This window comes from Camelina sativa, chromosome 3, assembly GCF_030686135.1.
Source record: "Camelina sativa cultivar CO46 ecotype springtype chromosome 3, ASM3068613v1".
NCBI lineage: Eukaryota > Viridiplantae > Streptophyta > Magnoliopsida > Brassicales > Brassicaceae > Camelina > Camelina sativa.
The window spans coordinates 16,817,511-16,835,657 of record NC_141882.1 but is presented as its reverse complement, the minus strand read 5'-3'; the positions used below and the strand labels follow the sequence as shown (position 1 = coordinate 16,835,657).

Here is an 18,147-nt window from a genome sequence, read left to right as displayed (position 1 = left end):
GTCCCTATGGCTGACAATAGGAGACAAGCTCCCCTACAAGTCCACAAGCTCCAAATCCGCTCAAATAGGGAGCCCTGTTTTGAGGTATTTTCAGAAGTCCCTTGCATCCACTCTTTTTGCTAGAAAATAGACTGGGAATGTGAACGATCATGAGCTCCAGCTGTTAGACATTGCACTGTGTGGAGTTTTGGATAGCACTAGGGATGGCTCACCACTAGTAGGAGATGTTGCGGATACTAGTATGGTGTTTGTGCTACTCGATCAATTCCTCTATCTGAAATTGTGGGCCGTGAAAAGAAGAGAAGGAGGCGGAGAGATCTCCATTGGAGGACTGATTACACCGATCCTAGTGGCATGTGATGTGCCCTTGAAAGGAATTGTGCACGAACCAAGATGGCTGGATGCGGATTACCTCGTGTTGGCGAGATTTTTGGCCCATGAGAGGCCTAATAACATGATGCTGTTTAAGTTCGTCCATCCAACCGCAGGAGCTGTCCAAATGGTCTTACCTAATGTCATATGCACCAAGGTTCGGCTGGGAAACAACATTGATTTCGCACCACCTTTGGAGGAGTTGTACAACCCGGAGGAAGAGTCCGAAGCTGAGAAGAGAGAGGAGACCGGGCAGAGACAGGGAGATAGCTCGGAGGACTTTGATTTTGAAGAGTATGTTTGCTCTCAAAAGCAACCGGTTTGAGTAAGGGAAGCCCACAAGAGGATCGGATGGCTAAAGAGGATGAACAAGGTTTTGGTGAGAAAGGTCAAGGATCTTACCGGTTCGGTGAAGACAATGGGAGGTCAGATCAAGGAGCTGCAAGACAAGGCAAGCTGTGCCTCAGCTCCTACCTCGGCACAGGCACCAGCTTGGATGGGGAGAAGCGGACCGCTAGGAGGAACTCTAGGACTGCCACCTCCGGAACCTTACAGAGCATCATCATACGAACCCCCAAGCTGAGGAGAACATCACCCGACCTGAAGCATCTCGGAGAAGCCATTCAGACGCCTATCCGACGCCCAACCCGATGGGATACAACATGAACTACCCGATGCACCCATCGCGCACCCAATCGGGTGATTACTCGGGTATTTTCCCTCCGCCTTACCAGATGCCATACACGATGCCGTACACGATGCAACCTGCGAGTGGATACACGGGTGATCATTCTGGACCTCTTCCACCATTTCCGTTGTACTACCCGATACCCTACCCGATGAGCTACGCGATCCCACCCTCGATCAACCCCTCGGATGTTGGTCCGAGTAAGTCGTCCGTGCGCTGAGCTCTCTGACGAGCAAACATCGGCACCTGCTGAAGTCGGAGACGACCCAAGCTACACGTTGGCGAGTATGGAGGCTGCTGCAACCTCCTTCTTCACCAACCCATGAGGTACCACTTTCATATGATCCTTGTAAATAACATTGCATTTAGTTTATTTCATTTTGTGTGGTTCTTGGATTCTTTTTCCAACTTTTATTTACACAGAGACTGTGTAATTTAAGTTTGGGGGAGGGTCCTAGAATGTATTTAACATTGTGTTTTATTTTTTTAATTTTCTTATTTCTAATCTTTGCATGCTAGTTTTATTTATTTGAGTCTGCATCTATTTGCATTAAAAAACAAAAACAAAAATTTGAAAATTAAAAAAAAAAAAAAAAAAAAAAGAGTGTTCATGTAGTTGCATTTACATATTAGGATTGAGTCTAGTTAGTTTCATATAGGATTGTTGCATTTGCATCTTAGGGGACAATGATTAATACTACCTTGTTTAAAATCAAACCTTAGGATTGACGCTATAGCCCTTAGTCACAGTTCATTGTTGCTAGATCAATCTTTGGAAAAAATGAAAAATCTTTGCTAAGAACCTTGTGTCTTTTGAATGCTTCCTCTACTTGCTTGAACATTAGAACATCTCTATATTATTGGATTTAATTTGAACTTTAATTGTCTTGCTTATGGAACTTGAATACTTGCTCATGGTAACTCTAAACTCGGGTTAGCACTCCATTTTTACCAATCTTTTCGTTTAACCCGATTCATTTGTCCTACCCATGAACCCAAACTTTTCTTTCAAACCTTGTTGTGAATTATTGAGTGAGGCCTCTTTCATTGTGCTATAGGTTGTGAAACCTTGAGAGTATTGAGAACTACAAAGAACCGCCTCTTGATTTAGCTAAGTTAGAATTTGAACTAGCTAATAGATTCGATTTTGAAAGATAGGTGGTTAGAATGTTTATTTGGGGTTGGGCCATGGAATTAAAAAAAAAAGGAAGAAAAAGTCCCTAAGGTTAGAGTCAAGTAGTTCTAAGTCTCTAAAAAAAAAAGAGGAAAGCTCTTGCTATAGTCTCCTAGAAAGAAAGAAAGAAAGAAAAAAATATATATTCATATTAGGAGTTTAGCAAAGAAAGAAAAGAAAAGAAAAGAAAAAAAAAAAGAGAGAGAGCTAGAAGTTTAAAGTCTAAAAGTCTAAAATTTAGGGAATATAAAAATAAAAGTTAAAATCAAGGATGTGGGTAGTTTAATTCTAGGGGGTTTAATAAAAAAAAAGTGAATGAGAAAAGGGTAGATCATCAAGAGTTAAGCTTTGTATGTCCAAATTGTTCTCAGTCTTAGATAGTTTTCACAACTATCTAGCATTCCTTCTTTTGAGAGAAAACCACCCAAAGAATTTGTTTGAAACCACCTTACTAAAAAGCCTTACCCTTAAACCGATTGAGCTTGATTCACCTTCCATCTGCAAGAATTCGCCAAACACTTAATTGAATGTGAAAGAGATGTTCTTTATCTTTAGTTGGAGGTTGAACTAGATTGATGCATGGTAATAAGCATAGAAAAATATTTGTAAGTATGTTGATTGATCTTAGCACCATTAAACTATCTTTAAGGACAATAGCTTGAATCTTTCGCTTAGCATCTTAAGGTTATGAGTCCCCACTTTAAAACCGCACCCTCTTACTTCCTTGCTAGAGGACTAGCAAGATTTAAGTTTGGGGGTCTGATAACTCTCTAATTTATATGTTTTTAGCATCCTTTTTTGTCCATATTTTGCATTGTTCATACCTCTAACTTAGCATTTTTAGGCCATTAACTGTAGGAATTCACTTTTAGACCATTTAGGGTGTTGCATTTCTGCATTTGCATATTTTGGATGAAAACAGGTGCTAAAGAGCCAAAAATGGGGAAAAACAAGGACAATCTGAGCATGTACCCGAAGGAGCCATCGAGCTCCAAGAACAAGTCCGAACCCCAACACGATTGAGGAGGATCCGAGAGCATGAAGAACAACCAGAAGATCCACCTAAGGAGTAACCCGACTTCACCCTCGTGTACCCCATCGAGTAGACCATCGGGCAGGTCTGGGAAGCTAGGTCAAAAGGGTTTCTATATATAAACCCCCTCCTCTCCTAGCTCGCAAGGGAGCACGCCGCAGACCCTCAAACCAGAGAGCGAGAGCTTCTGTGAGAGAACTGAGCGACTCAAACATTTTTCTTTTCGTTTTGCATTTTTATTTCATAGTTTTTATAGTTTTCTTAGATTTCTATCTTGTACTCTTTCTACTCTACTCTATCTTTTAATACAATGCAAGTTTCATTCATTTTCGTTATTTTGTTCCTTGTTATCATGTCCGAGTAGTGTAGTAAAGTTTCTAGGGATGAGATAGATGATTTTGTGTTCTTGATCGGTTAGGATGCCTTAGTTTGATTGTAAATGATTGATAGATTTCCTTCTAGGTTGGTGTTCTTAATGTTGTCAACAGACCGAGAGGTTGAGATTAGATCTAGGGCGTTTCAACGACCGAGAGGTGTAGATGAGATGCATGAATTAGCCAATGCTAGAGGTTTACTTGACTCTGAGTAAGGGATCAGATGAGTTTGAGTTTACTGACAATAATGAATCGTTCTTAATGTCTGCTTGTTCATATTGCTATTGCGAGAGTGTGGTAAGTGATCAAGGTTGATTGTTGCTAGTGCGAGAGTGTGGTGACAAGGTTTTAGAGATTCATTGTCTAGGAAATAATTGCTTGAGGCATGTAAGGCATCTGTACTGGTCTAGAATACTTAGGATTCGATTACCCCATCCTTAGGAGCATTCGTATTTTATTTGTTTACATTTTCTTTACTTACTCGACCACTTACCCGATCAGGTACACGATAACCTGCATCGAGTAATACCTCGAGCTGTTCATATCTCATTTGCTTACTCGATCACCCCACTTGATCTTGTACTCGACTGCTTGCATCGAGTGCTTTGGTCGTGTGGTTTCTTTGTTTATATTCCTTTCTTTTATTTATTTTAGGACTGTTAGAACAAAAACCATATCTGCTTGGCTTGACTTGTATTGTCCTGATCATATCCTTCCTTCTAGCAATAAACAACCATTTGGATTGATAACCCTTTGTACTACAACTGCATAGGGAATTGATACTATGGGTGAAAACCCTATTATCAGCTACGTAATCTCCCTTGAAATATTTTCTCTTTACGAGCTGGATAGTCTTCCTCTATTTTGTTGTGACGCTCTCTAAAATTGTTCATGATATATTTCTCTTCAATTTCGACTGCCTTTTGTAAGCTTCAATATCAAAAGAAAATTCAGATGGATCCATTGATATTTTTTTAGTAAGATGAGATTTCTATTATTGAGTTTTCATTTGTAAGAAATTGAATGGTTGAAATCACCAGACTCCAAACAAACATTACATTTCTTATGAATATGGATTAAATTCTCTCATAAAACTTGAAAGTCATGGATTATATTGTTGGAGAAAGAGTCAAACACATAATATTAAAAAAAAACATATTATTAGAACAGAAAGAGACATAAATGCATTATTAAAGCATAAAGAGACAAAAACGCATTATTAAAAAAGACAAAAACATACACACAATTTTAAAGCAGAAAGAGACAGACACACATTATTAAAATAGAAAGAGACATACACACAATATTAATGCATAAAGAGACAAACATATTCCCAACCAATTGGCTCGTTTGAGCTGATCTTTTGTTGTCAAAAAAAAAAAAAAAAAAAAAAAAAAAAAAAAAAAGAGACAAACATATATTGTTAAAGTAGAAAAAAAATATTTAACCCAACTAGACAATTGACAATAATTAATTTCCAAATAGATTATGGCTCACTATCTCCAACCACTCTTTACTCGGTCATCGAGGTACTCTTTTTCACTTAGCTTCAGAAACACCTTCATCTTCTTAGCTTCATTTCTTTCTTTCATTAATTGGTTTGCCTCCTCTTGCCTCATGGTTATTTTGTCCAATTGTTCCAACTCTTGCTCTTTGAATTGTTTGAATTCATTCCACTCTTCGTTGACCATTTCCAAAGCTGCCCCCTTACCATTCTTTTTCCCTTTTTTAGTTGCATCTCTTCCCATTGGACAAGCATTAGATCTTACAGAATTGGAATCATTTGCATCACTCTCACGGGATCTCTAAAATCCACTACTTCTAGAGCCAATATTTCTACCTACCTAACTACCATAACGTGGTTGATCACGAACAGCGTGTCATTCTGACATTTAATTGAAATGGCCTTTTGTAGCACTTGAATATAATTCATGGGCTTTTGCCAATATATCATTGTCTGATCACCCGCTTTGTTGTATACGATTGGTGTTATCATAAGCGCCAATCCATTTTCCTAGTTTTTGGTTCATGTTGTTGTAACAATTTTTGTATGAAACTCCATTGTGGAGGAGATGAATTGAGCAATGTTCATTACAATAGTCATCAGTTTTACCCTAATAAGTTGATGACTATATTTAACACCGTTCATTACAATAGTGAACAGTCAACAGTTTTACCCTAATATGATATGTTCCATATTTAATTCACCCACTCAATAACACCATATTTTGTTTTGTGGTTCATTTGGATCTTTTTCGTTGAGTTAGAGTTGAATCCTTTGTATCTAGAGTGGCGTTATTATCACCGTTCGTTTCACCAAAAGCTATTTGTGTAAAAATCCAAAAAAGTCATTTACTCCAACATTTGAAACATTACCCATTGGAGTAGAAGATTTAGAAGGTGTTTCAGATGGATATAGCATCATTTATCCAAAATATAGAGGATAATTTGGAACAACTGACAGTATGAAAATTTTTGGTAAACCCGTAATTTGGTATATTTTGGGGTTGATGGTAGATTGATTTTGAAATTCATGATTGTAGGGATTTGGGTAGTTGAACAGATTACTAGAATAATTTTGGGTGTTAAAAAATTATTATTGGGATCCATTAAACAAAAAAACGGTTTAAATAAAAAAAAAGTTGATCATAGGATAATTGAAATGATATAGTGAAAAATGAAGTTTTTTTTCCTATGTCTAAATGAAACGAGACTAGTATCTATATATATATCTTAAAAAATGATGAGTTTTGGTATAAAGATCTTTTTAAAAAAATTGATTACTACAAAATAATTGAGCACAAATAACTAGGAGGAGATAAAAACACACACAAATCTGTATAACCAATAGACAAACAACAGATATCTAGTCACAGCTTGCCACTTGACATCAAAGGTCCCATTTCTTTTGTATTCAAGGTGTTAAATGTATTCATGTGGAGTTTTATATCATTAAATATTTTAGTTTGAAGCATATAAATCAAAATTTAAATTACATTTTCAACTTCCAATATGACACATGCATTATTTTTACTTTATTCTCTTTTCAAGAATTATCATACTTTTAGATTTTTGTACATGCCAAAATATTTTTTTTATGTAAACATAATATCTATGTGAAAAGAATAATGATGGGATATGTTAGAAAGGAAAAAAAATGACGTGATATAATGAATAGACAATTGATTAAATACAAAAGTTAAATAATTAATGTAATGGATGAAAGATTAATTTAAATAAAATAAAATAATATATTTCATTAATTTAAATAAAATAAAATAATATATTTCAAATAACACTTTTATAGTTTAAAATTTTTAAGAAGAAATCAGATTTCCATTTATAGTTTATACTTAATAAGGGTTTTAGCTTTGGCACATGAGCAATGAGTGACGTAATAGAGTTTTTGGCACATGAGCATTGAGGGCATCCTCATCGTAAATCATAATTTGAGTGTTTTTAAAAACAAAAAAAAAAATAGAAACAGTATAGATCTGTATAGATCTTGTGTCTTCTCAGCCACTTTTATGTCTTGGCAGAGATATTTTAGACCTTGGATCTATATTGTTCTCCCACTAAAACTAATTTTTGTCCTTATTTTTATTTATTTATTGTTTCAAGACCTTTTCACTTGTATAACCAATGAGAATGGTCTGAGAAGTGACTTAAGAAGATTTCTATAAGTCTAAGAGCATCTCTACTGGTCAGATATATTCAACCTATCTCAAATAAAGAAAAATATATTTATTTATTACATAATTTTGTTTAAGACCATCATTAGTGATCGTTACTCTCCCAGATTTCTTTTATTAACAATTAAAAAAAAAAAAAGAGAATGAGAGAGAACCGATACTTTAATTCTCGGGGTAGAAACGATTCTCACCTTGATTCTACACCTGTCAGCTTTCTATTAACTACAAAATAAAATATTAATTTTTTATTTTTAAGAAACAGGGAAGAATTCTCCGAGTAATGATGCTCTTAGGGCAAGGCCATCTGTGATCCTTTAAAAGTGGGATCTCAAATTTATTTTAATAATATTTTAATACAATAGTATTAATTAATTTTATTAGTTATTTGTGTTTTTAAATCGAATCAATCAAAACATGACACATAAGCCAGAGAGGGTCAGAAGAGTGTCTGGCTGAGTCTGCTCCGCGATCTTTTGTCTATTTTTTTGCTCAACTTTTTAATTTTTTTTTTGTTTTTTATTAAAAGACACTCATATTGAGATGTGTTTTGGCCATGCTCTTAATAACGTCTCTCGTTTTCTCTTCTCTCTTCCTTTTATTAATTTTAATAAGGGTATTTGCATTACATACTCTCAATGGAGGTGCAAAAGACCAATACAGAAACGGATTGAAATAAAGACAAGACCAGGGACAATTTTGTACATTCCTAATATTGAGGCTCTCTTGCCTATAAAATCCATTGATTGATCACTTCAAGAAAACATGGAATTGCCAACTACAAAAACAGTCGCAAATACCTAGTAACGACTGTTTGACGACTGAAAATCGTAGTCGCTAAACAGAACGTCGCTAAAATAATCAGTCGCTAAAGAGCCGGCAAATTTCTACGAATTGGCGACTGATAGTTTTGGTCGTTGTTCCCTCGCGAAACAGTCGCTAAAATGGCGACTGAGTTGCAACGCTTTAGTGACTGATTTGGTTACTCATTTGCGACTGTTTTGGTTACTGATCCGTGTATATTTTCGTGACTGTTTTACGACTGTTTAATTATCGATTTATCAGGTTTTTTCTTGTAAATCCGGTCCAATTGAATTATTTGATTTTATAATACCAAAACAGATTATGAAAAGGCATTCGGTTATTTCGGGTTATTCGGTTTTGGTTTATTCGAACCGAATTAGAACAAAATAATGATAATGGACCTTAAAAATTTACAATTACAACCCAATAAATCATGGGCCCTATACAATACACAAGCCCAAATTAGATAACAAAAACAAGTCCATAAAAATTTAGGGCTCATGGACTCCACAGCCCCCGGATCTGCAACGGTGATGATGGCATCCGATAGTAAGATCTCCCGGTGAAGAAATCTGCCATGTCGAGATCACCTAAAATCATCAAAAGAACATGCAATCCAGTAGATCTGAGAACATCTAAAACTGGAAAAAAAAATAGGAAAACAACAACAAACAAAAAATGAAAATCGAGTAGATCTGAGAACTTACCAACCGTGGGTGGGTGTGGTGATGAGGAAACTAGTTATAGAGAATCCAGAGACAAGGCCAACAACGTTTCAACTCTCTCTTGAAAAACACTAGCCATGGATGAGGACGAGTGAGAAATGATGTCGCGACGAAGGAGAAGAAAAAGATACATAAAAAGGTGGAATTTGGGGAGTTTCTTCTTCCTCCTCCTCTTTTCTTTACTCCAGCCATCAACAACAAAAGAGAAACAAGAACGGGATGAAGATTTAGGGTTCTCGATTGAGAGCAATTGAGATCTAGGGTTTTCTCGGGGAAGAAGAGAAATGAGGGATTAGGGTTTTCTCGGGATGAAGATGAGATCGATTTGGGTTTGGGCCGTTTTCTTACGGACCAAATTTGGTTTAAGGCCCAAATTAAATAAATCAGTCGCTAAATAGTAGCTGCTTAGTCGCAACGACTGGCGACTGAAAAATAGGTCGCCAAATTAGTCGCAAATTGGCGACTACAATGCGACATTATACATTAGTCTCGAATTAGTGTCTATTTGGCGACTGTTTTATTTGTGTAGCTATTGAGTAGCAAAACAATCACAATTCAGTCGCTAAATTTAGCGATTGTGTTTTAAGTCGCAAATTGCAGTCGGCAATTCCATGTTTTTGTTGTAGTGGATGTTTGAGTGAAAAAATCGACATGCAAAACACTCTCTCTCTCTCACTCTTCTCCGTTTGTGAAATCGCTTTTACTCTTTATTATGTTTTTTTAATGTTTGAAGAGAGTTCATGGATTCTGTAGGGTTTCATGGAGATATTAACTTGGGACGAGCTTCAGATCTTCCTGATGGGTTTCTTATGAGTCTTGAGACAAACTCATTTCTGAAGAATCAGCGTTACAACACAAGTAATGGTGAGGCACTGGATTTGTGTAAAAAGCTTAACAAAGTGGGTATCTCTTGTGACATGAGTATGTGGAGCAGACCCGAAGAACAGTTCCGGGTCGACCCGGGTGATTTTGTGTTTAGACCTAGAGCTGTTCATGAATTTTCTAGGTTCGACGACCAGAATCTGAGTGAAGCTTCCTCTGCTCGCCAAGGCTTTCCGCAAAACAAAAACTTTCATGGAGTCTCTTCTCAAGCAGAGCTTAGATTTCCTGGCTTTCAATAATCCTTTGAAGTTTCTCAAACCCTAGCCACTATGGAAGGTTCTACAGCATCCTATCCAGTGGAGAGTACTCTGTTTAACGGAAGGAGAAGACATTTAAAGGAAGATGAGCCAAAGATGACGACTGGTTTCCCTCCTAGTCTTGCGTCCATGGTTATGAGTTACGGATCTGTGTATTTAATGGCCAAGGATCAGATTGGTAGTCGAGTTCTTCAGAAATTGGCTGATCAAGGAGCGTTTCTTGATTGCCACGTTATTTTCCTTGAAAACATTGACCATGTCACTGAACTCTCTAAGGATCCATTTGGAAACTACTTCGTTCAGAAAATATTAGAAGTTTGTGATGAAGACCTTATTAGAACACTGATTGTGAGAGTGTTGACCTTAAAACCAGTGGAGTTCATCAAGATCTGTCTCAATACTTATGGGTACGTACGTTTACTTCTCTTTAGTCTATCACTGTTGCTAATATAGTAAATGTAACAGTCGTTTTATATGTCACAACTCTGGCTAATGCGTTTTTGAATTGAAACAGAATAAGGGTTATACAGAAGTTGATTGAAACTATGAAAACAAGACAGCAGATTGCATTAGTGAAGTCTGGTCTCAAACCGGGCTTCCTCCCCCTAGTTAAAGATCTGAATGGAAGCCATGTCATTCGGAGTTGTTTGCAATTTCTGGGCCCTAACGACAACAAGGTTTAATTTATCTCCATCTTCTGTTTCTAACTTAAACTCTGTTGAGTACGTAAAACATATGTCTGATGAATTCTTGTGAAATTTGGTGTCAGTTTGTGTTGGAAGCAGCTACAAACTATTGTGCTGAGATTGCAACTCATCTCCACGGATGCTGTGTGCTTCAGTGTTGCCTTTCAAACTCTGTTGGACCCCAACGTGAGAGACTCATCGCTGAGATATCAAGAGACTTACTTCATCTTTCACAGGATCAGTTTGGGTAAATTCAAATCTACTGTAGACTCAAAAAAGCCACTCATGATGAAATTGGTATGTTCTCTCTTTATGATTTTGTGGAAATGGGCAGGAACTATGTGGTACAATGCCTAATAGAGCAACAAGATTCTCCAGTGAAGTTGCTGGATCAGTTTAAAACGCATTACGACGAGCTAGCGACTCAGAAGTTTAGTAGCCATGTGATAGAGAAGTGTCTAACTAAGTATCCAGAGAGCCGAGCTGAGATTTTCAACGAGCTCCTCTCTTTTCCAAACTTTGAAGATCTTCTGCAAGATCCATATGGAAACTATGTGATCCAAAAAGCTCTCTCTGTAACCAAGGTAAATCCAATATCATACATATTTTATACAACCAAAAATCTTTCAAAAATAGAATTTGAAATGGGTTTTGGGGTTCATTGAAACAGGGAGCTGTACGAGCTAGATTGGTAGAGAAAGTTTATCGGTTTGGGAGACTAAAGTCGAGTCCTTATTGCATGAAGATATTCTCCAAAAACATTTTCAAGAAGTGACTTTGATTAGTAACAAAAAAAAACTGTTGTTGTTAATTTTGTATTACAAGATCCGAAACAAAGCTCGACACTGCCCTCTTCGTTTGTCGTCGTCGGTCTCTCTTTTTTTTTTTTTTTTGTAGTGCACGAGGAACAACTTTTGCTTAACCAGAACGTCGTACGTGTTAGTATGTGCTTTTATGCCATTATACTCTTTATGATATATATAACTTAAGACACAATGGTTCTCCCCTCTTTCTCTATATATGTTATATGGGTCCAATCAATTTCAATATCAAAGGAACGAGGACATGAGAAGCATTAAGACTAAATAAGAAGATCTGTAAATTCTAAAAAGTTTAGTGATACATTTAATTAGATGATATAGAGAGCTTAAATAGTAAGAAATCTATTGAAAATGATGTTTATTAAGTTGAGCTTGTTTTTTATTTATGGCTAGAAAAATGATGAAAATGTATATCAAAAGTCTTTTCATAGTCATCATTATGAAAAAAATAAGACTTAAATCAGCTTTTCAATTTCCAGTATAATTTATTTATTCTTCCAAAACTCATTATTACTTTAAATTTTTTTATACATAACTCATTATTGCACCATTCACTCAAATTCTAAAACTTACTCCATTATCATTCCACAATTCTTACACTACATTCGAGTCCTTATTGTAAGAAGATATTCTCCAAAAACATCTTCAAGAAGTGACTTTGATTAGTAAAAAAAAAAAAAAAAAACTGTTGTTGTTAGTTTTGTATGTCAAGTTCGGAAACAAAGCGACACTGCCCTCTTTGGAGCAATGACGAACAACTTTTCCTAAATCAGTACATCACGTAGTCGTACGTCTTAGTATATTTGCTTTATGCCATTACTCTTTATATATATTGTACTTAAGAGACCACAATGGTTCTCCCTCTTTCTCTTTTAACATTATTTGATATGATCATTAGATCAAGGAACGAGGACATAGAAATGAAACATTAGGACTAACTAAGAATATGGATTGCAAGTTCCAAAAAGTTGAATGATACATTTAAATAGATGATGATAGAGAAATTAAAGAAGAATAAATTCATTGGGAATGATGTCTATTAAATCCAGTTTGTTTTTTATTTTTATAGCAAGTCCAAAACATCATAAATAGTTGTTTTTCATTTATGACTAGATAAAATGACTAAATTGTTATAAAAAGTATTTTCAAAATCATCATTATAGGAAAAAGTAAGAGTTTAATCAACTTTTCAACCTCCAATAAGATTTAAACATTATTTTTAATTTATTGAATTTTTCAAAACTTATTATTGCTTTTAATTTTTATTCACATTAATATTTTTTTAATTCTAATACCAATTTTCAAAAATCATCCAACTTCTTTAACTAAATATATAATATCAGAATAAATAATAATAAAATGAAAAAACTATTTAATATGTTGAAAAGAAAAGAAAATATAAATGTTTTTAAAAAATTGATATGATGGATGAGAAAATAAATAATGATATCAAAAGAAAATAAATGAAACCAGATAAATATACAATACTGATGTGCTTAAACAGAAAAAAAAAAAATGTTTAATGTATTATATGAAATACTAGACTAAATTGTACTCCTTGTTTCATAATATATGGTATTTTAACTTGTAATATAAAGTTAATTATCTTTAATTAGTTTTAACCCTTTTTCTTCGTCAACCACACAATTGATTAAAAAAGTTTAATATTGATTTTGATCATTTATATTCTAAATATTATTATTATCATTGGTCAAATTATGTTTGAGTAGATAACAAATGAAGTTTTAGTTAAAAAACAAAAAAAAAAAAAACAAAAATCAAGTATACATTGTAAATCTCATTATTAGTTTGCCGATGTAATCATATTATAAGCATAAATGATTCAGTTAGCTTAGCTTCCCAAGAGTGACGTAAAAACCAAAAACTTGACTACGACTGATACAATATGTGTCAGTTGACTAAGATTATTATCATCTTCTCCGATTGAATAGACAAATTTCGTTTCATCTTCTCCGACTAATATCCCAGATTCGTGAATCGCTCATAGTTTTGAACCCCATCATGTGAATTGCTTCAACATCTTCATGTTTTCTTTGTTTACTTTTCCCTTGGGTTCACCGTTTACTAGTCTTCTTAGGGTTTAGTTTCCATTGCAAAGGAGGAAGACTAAGATTCACAATCCGTTTTAGTTTTCTTCCTTGGGTTCACACCATTTACTAGTTTTCTTAGGGTTTAGTTGCCATTAAAGTACACCTTGTATATAGTTTGTATATATGTCGTATTGTTGTGTGTGTTTACATATGTACTTCAAGTTTTATGTTGAAAATAGTTGGTTCTGAATTTTGTTGGACCACGAATAGAAACACAAGATGTTGAATCAAGGAGTATAAGTTTACATTTTATAATGACCTCCATAAACTATGCAGCTTTATTGATATAATATGCCTCTTTGTATCATTCTTGTGTTGATCCTACAGATGAGTGACCATGTTTGTTCGTGCTAGTTAGTAGGTTGATAGGTTTACTGGAGATATAAAGTGACCCACCATGTTGTTTAGGCGTGGATATATTAGCCTCCGTAGATAAAGTTTTGCTATGTTACTTAGTTTATACATATATCTTAGTTCTATATTGTGGATATGTATGCTTAGTATCAAGATACAGTTTTGCTATGTTGTTCAGCTGTCGATCTTGTGGATATAACTTCCTCTGTTATCCCTGGTAGTTACAGTTTTCCTCTTTCTATCTTTTTTTTTTTGTTCTTTATGTGTTATACTTGGGTTCCTTTGGTCCCATTTTTTTTAGGGTATAGTGTTGTATATAGTGTTCGTTTTATATGATTAGTTTGGGTGGGTTCCTTTGATTCTATTTATGTTATATGGTTGGGTTATTTTGGACCCATTTTTTCCTACCGTAGAGTGATGTTTGTTCAGTTTGTGTATTAAAATTGTATCTCCTTTTAACTTTCAAGTCGCTCAACCTTATTATTTTGCTTCTTTTGTAGGATTGTGGGGCATTCACCATTGCTCAAGCTCCAAAGGCCATTCAATATGTGGTCAAGTTTAGACATGTAATCGATTACTCTGTTTTTTGAAGTGAAGGTGGATTTTATTCATAGACGAAGCGCCAAAAAGCTCACACATTATATTAGCAGGGTACAACCGTCATTTTGCTTCATGGACAAAAATGCCTAATTTCTAATTTTTTATGGCATAAAGGCCCAATTAGACAATTGCCCCTTAGTTTAGTTGTTTTTCTAAGAACTCTTGTACCATTCAGTCAAATTTAAAGAAACTCTTGTACAGTATTAAAAGGATCTTACACGAGGAAAATATCCAAAAATCATGTTAAGTCTATGCTATTTTATGCCTAATCCAAGCTAAAAAAGAAATCCAAAACAGTTGTACATCAATTGTGGCAAACAAAATTGATGAAAAGTTTGGGAAACTACAGTCGAGTCCTTATTTATTCTCTAAGAACATCTTCGAGAAGTGACTTTGATTTGTAACAGAAAAAAGCTGCTGTTGGTGTTAATTTATTGTCGGCCTTATTTTTTCTGTACTGTGCAGGACTAACAACTTTTGTCAAACCAAAACACAACGGGTTAGCATGTGCTTTAGGCCATCTCTATAAAAATTTTATAAAATCTTATATAAACCTTATAAAACTTTTATAAAATCATTGTAAATGCCATATAAAATTTTTATAAAAACTTTATTAAAATCTTATAAAACCTATTTATAAGGTATAAATTTCAGAATTTTTGGCGAGAAAATCCAATTTCATAATTTTGGCGGGAATTTTTATATTTTTTTGAGGAAATTTTTTTTGATTTTTGGCAAAAAAAAATTGATTTTGACAGGAATTGTTTTTTTATTTTTTGGCGGGAAATTTTTTCGATTTTGGTGGCGCTACATTCTTACGATCACTCCAAAAATGTTAATTTGTTCATTTTATACATAAAAATAGGTAGTTTTGAAATTGGTCAAATGGAAAAGTATTTTTGAAAAGAAGTATAAAAAAAAAAAAGACATTTTTGATTGCAACGTTACATTCCTTGAAATCATTGATCATGTCACTGAATTCTCTAAGGATCCATTTGGAAATTACTTTGTTTAGAAGATATTAGAAGTTTGTGATGAAGACCTTAGAACACTGATTGTGAGAGTGTTGACCTCAAAACCATTGGAGTACATCAAAATCTGTCTCAACACTTATGGGTACGTACACTTACTTCTCTTTCTAGTCATCTTTAGTCTATTTTCGTTGCTAATATATAGTAAATGGTGACAGTTTTAACTTTTAAGTCCAAGAATAAATAATATTCTGATTTTTGGCTAATGTGTTTTTGAATGAAAACAGAACAAGGGTTGTACAGAAGATGATTGAAACCGTGAACACAAAACAGTAACTTACATTGGTGTCGGTGAAGTCAGGTCTCGGACCGGGCTTTCTGCTCTTGCTAAAGATCTGAATGGGAAACATGTGATAAAGAGTTGCTTGGAGTTCCTTGGTCCTAATGACGACAAGGTTAAGTTCGATGACCATTTCCTACTTAAGCTTTGATGAGTAAATCATATGTCTGAATTTTATGTGAAGTTTAGTGTCAGTTTGTCTTGGAAGCAGCCGCAAAGTATTGTGCTGAGATTGCAACTCATCCCCACGGATGCTGTGTGCTTCAATGTTTCCTTTCAAACTCTGTTGGACAGCAACGTGCGAGACTCGTCGCTGAGATATCGAGAGAGTACTTACTTCATCTTTCACAGGATCAGTTCAGGTAATTCACATCTCGACTGTAGACTCAAAAAAATTCTTATTATGAAACTGGTAAGTGGTAACTCTCTTTATGGTCTGTTGAAATGGCCAGGAAATATGTGATGCAGAGCCTAGCTAGTAGTAGTAAAGCAAGAAGTTTCTCCAGTGAAGTCGCTGGTTCAGTTTAGAACGCATTACGTCAAAGCTAGAGACTCACAAGTTTAGTAGCCATGTGACAGGTCGTCTAACTACGTATCTCTTTTCCAAACTTTGAAGATCTTCTGCAGGATCCATACGGAAGCTACGTGATCCAAAAAGCTTCCAAGAACAGAATTTGAAATGGACTTTTGAGTTGATTGAAACAGGGTACGAGCTAGATTGGTGGAGAAAGTTAATAATAGGTTTGGGAAAACTACATATTGATCAAGCCTAATAAAATAGAATACTGTCTTCTATTCTATATGCATGCATGGTAGAATAGATACGATCGTTTATTCTATATTGAAGCATGATAGTATTGGCCATGATAGAATTGAATACTATCGTCTATTTTATACATTTTGGTTGTGTTAAGATAGAATAGCTTCAGACTTGTTTACTTTTGTATTACGATAGATTCTCATTGTAAACCTAAAATGTTAAGAGAAGAGAAATATATCTCTCATCCTCTCCAATTCCAAATTCGTCACTGTTCATCATATCCTTCATTCTCCATATTTTTGTTGTTAATCTCTCAATTCTAAAACTTACTCCATTCTCATCCACAATTCTTACACTACAGTCGAGTCATTATTGCAAGAAGATATTCTCCAAAAACATCTTACTTTGATTAGTAACAAAAAAAAACTGTTGTTGTTTATTTTTGTATTTCAAGTTCGGAAACAAAGGGACACTGCCCTCTTTGTAGCATGATTAACAACTTTTGCTAAACCAGTACATTAGGTAATCGTACGTGTTAGACCATCTCGAATGGTTTCCTATTTTTTCCTCTATAATAGAGATCTTTATGATAGATGTGAGTTTTACTCCAATGGTACTCTATTCTCACCTTTATAATAGAGTTCCTCTATTTATAGAGGAACCCTTTGTAAATAAAGTTCCTCTATAGATAGAGGAAAAAATAGCAATCTCTATTTTAGAGGTGAAAATAGAGGACCATTGGAGTAAAATTCACCCCTATTATAGAGGATCTCTATTATAGAGAAAAAAAATAGAGGACCATTGGAGATGCTCTTAATATATTTGCTTTATGCCGTTACTCTTTATAAAATACTTTTAACTTAAGAGACCACAATGGTTCTCCCTCTTTCTCTTTTACATTATTTGATATGATCATGATGAAATCGAAGGACTGGGACATTAGAAATAAAACATTTAGACTAATCAAGAATATGTATTGCAAGTTTCAAAAAGTTGAATGATACATTTAATTAGATGGTATAGAGAAATTAAACAAGAAAAAATCTATTGGGAATGATATCTATTAAATCTAGTTTTTTTTTATATAGCAAGTTCAAAACATCATGAACAGTTGTTTTCATTTATGGTTAGAAAAAAGACGAAAATGTATATTAAAAGTCTTTTCAAAATCATCATTATGGGAAAAAGTAAGAGTTTAATCACCTTTACAACTTCCAATAAGATTTAAACATTATTTTTAATTAATATCTTCTTCTAAAACTTCTTATTGCTTTTAACTTTTATACACACTAATATTTATTTGATTCTAATAGCAATTTTCAAAAATCATCCAAATTCTTTAACTAAATATATAATATCATAATAATAAACAAACGAAAAAAAACTATTTAAAATGTTGAAAATAAAATAAATTACAATTAAAAAAACAAAAAATTGATATGGTGGATGATAAAATAAATAACGATATCAAAATAAAATAAATGAAACCAGATAAATATACAATAC

General features: G+C 34.3%; 1 protein-coding gene across 1 annotated transcript; it reads left to right on the top strand.

The window, feature by feature from the left end:
* Window positions 1–10,010: 10,010 nt before the first annotated feature.
* Window positions 10,011–11,459, top strand: LOC104779106 (pumilio homolog 9-like). Its single transcript, XM_010503500.1, has 5 exons — window positions 10,011–10,405; window positions 10,513–10,675; window positions 10,768–10,931; window positions 11,019–11,268; window positions 11,355–11,459. Exons 1-5 carry the CDS (start codon window positions 10,011–10,013, stop codon window positions 11,457–11,459), a joined length of 1,077 nt encoding a protein of 358 aa, XP_010501802.1.
* The last annotated feature ends 6,688 nt before the right edge of the window (window positions 11,460–18,147 follow it).

Bases quoted from the DNA above. Each gene is read 5' to 3' on its own strand.
- LOC104779106 (XM_010503500.1), top strand. From the start codon at position 10,011: ATGGAAGGTTCTACAGCATCCTATCCAGTGGAGAGTACTCTGTTTAAC. The intron at 10,406-10,512 runs GTACGTACGTTT...GAATTGAAACAG, and splicing joins ATCTGTCTCAATACTTATGG to AATAAGGGTTATACAGAAGT. The intron at 10,676-10,767 runs GTTTAATTTATC...ATTTGGTGTCAG, and splicing joins TGGGCCCTAACGACAACAAG to TTTGTGTTGGAAGCAGCTAC.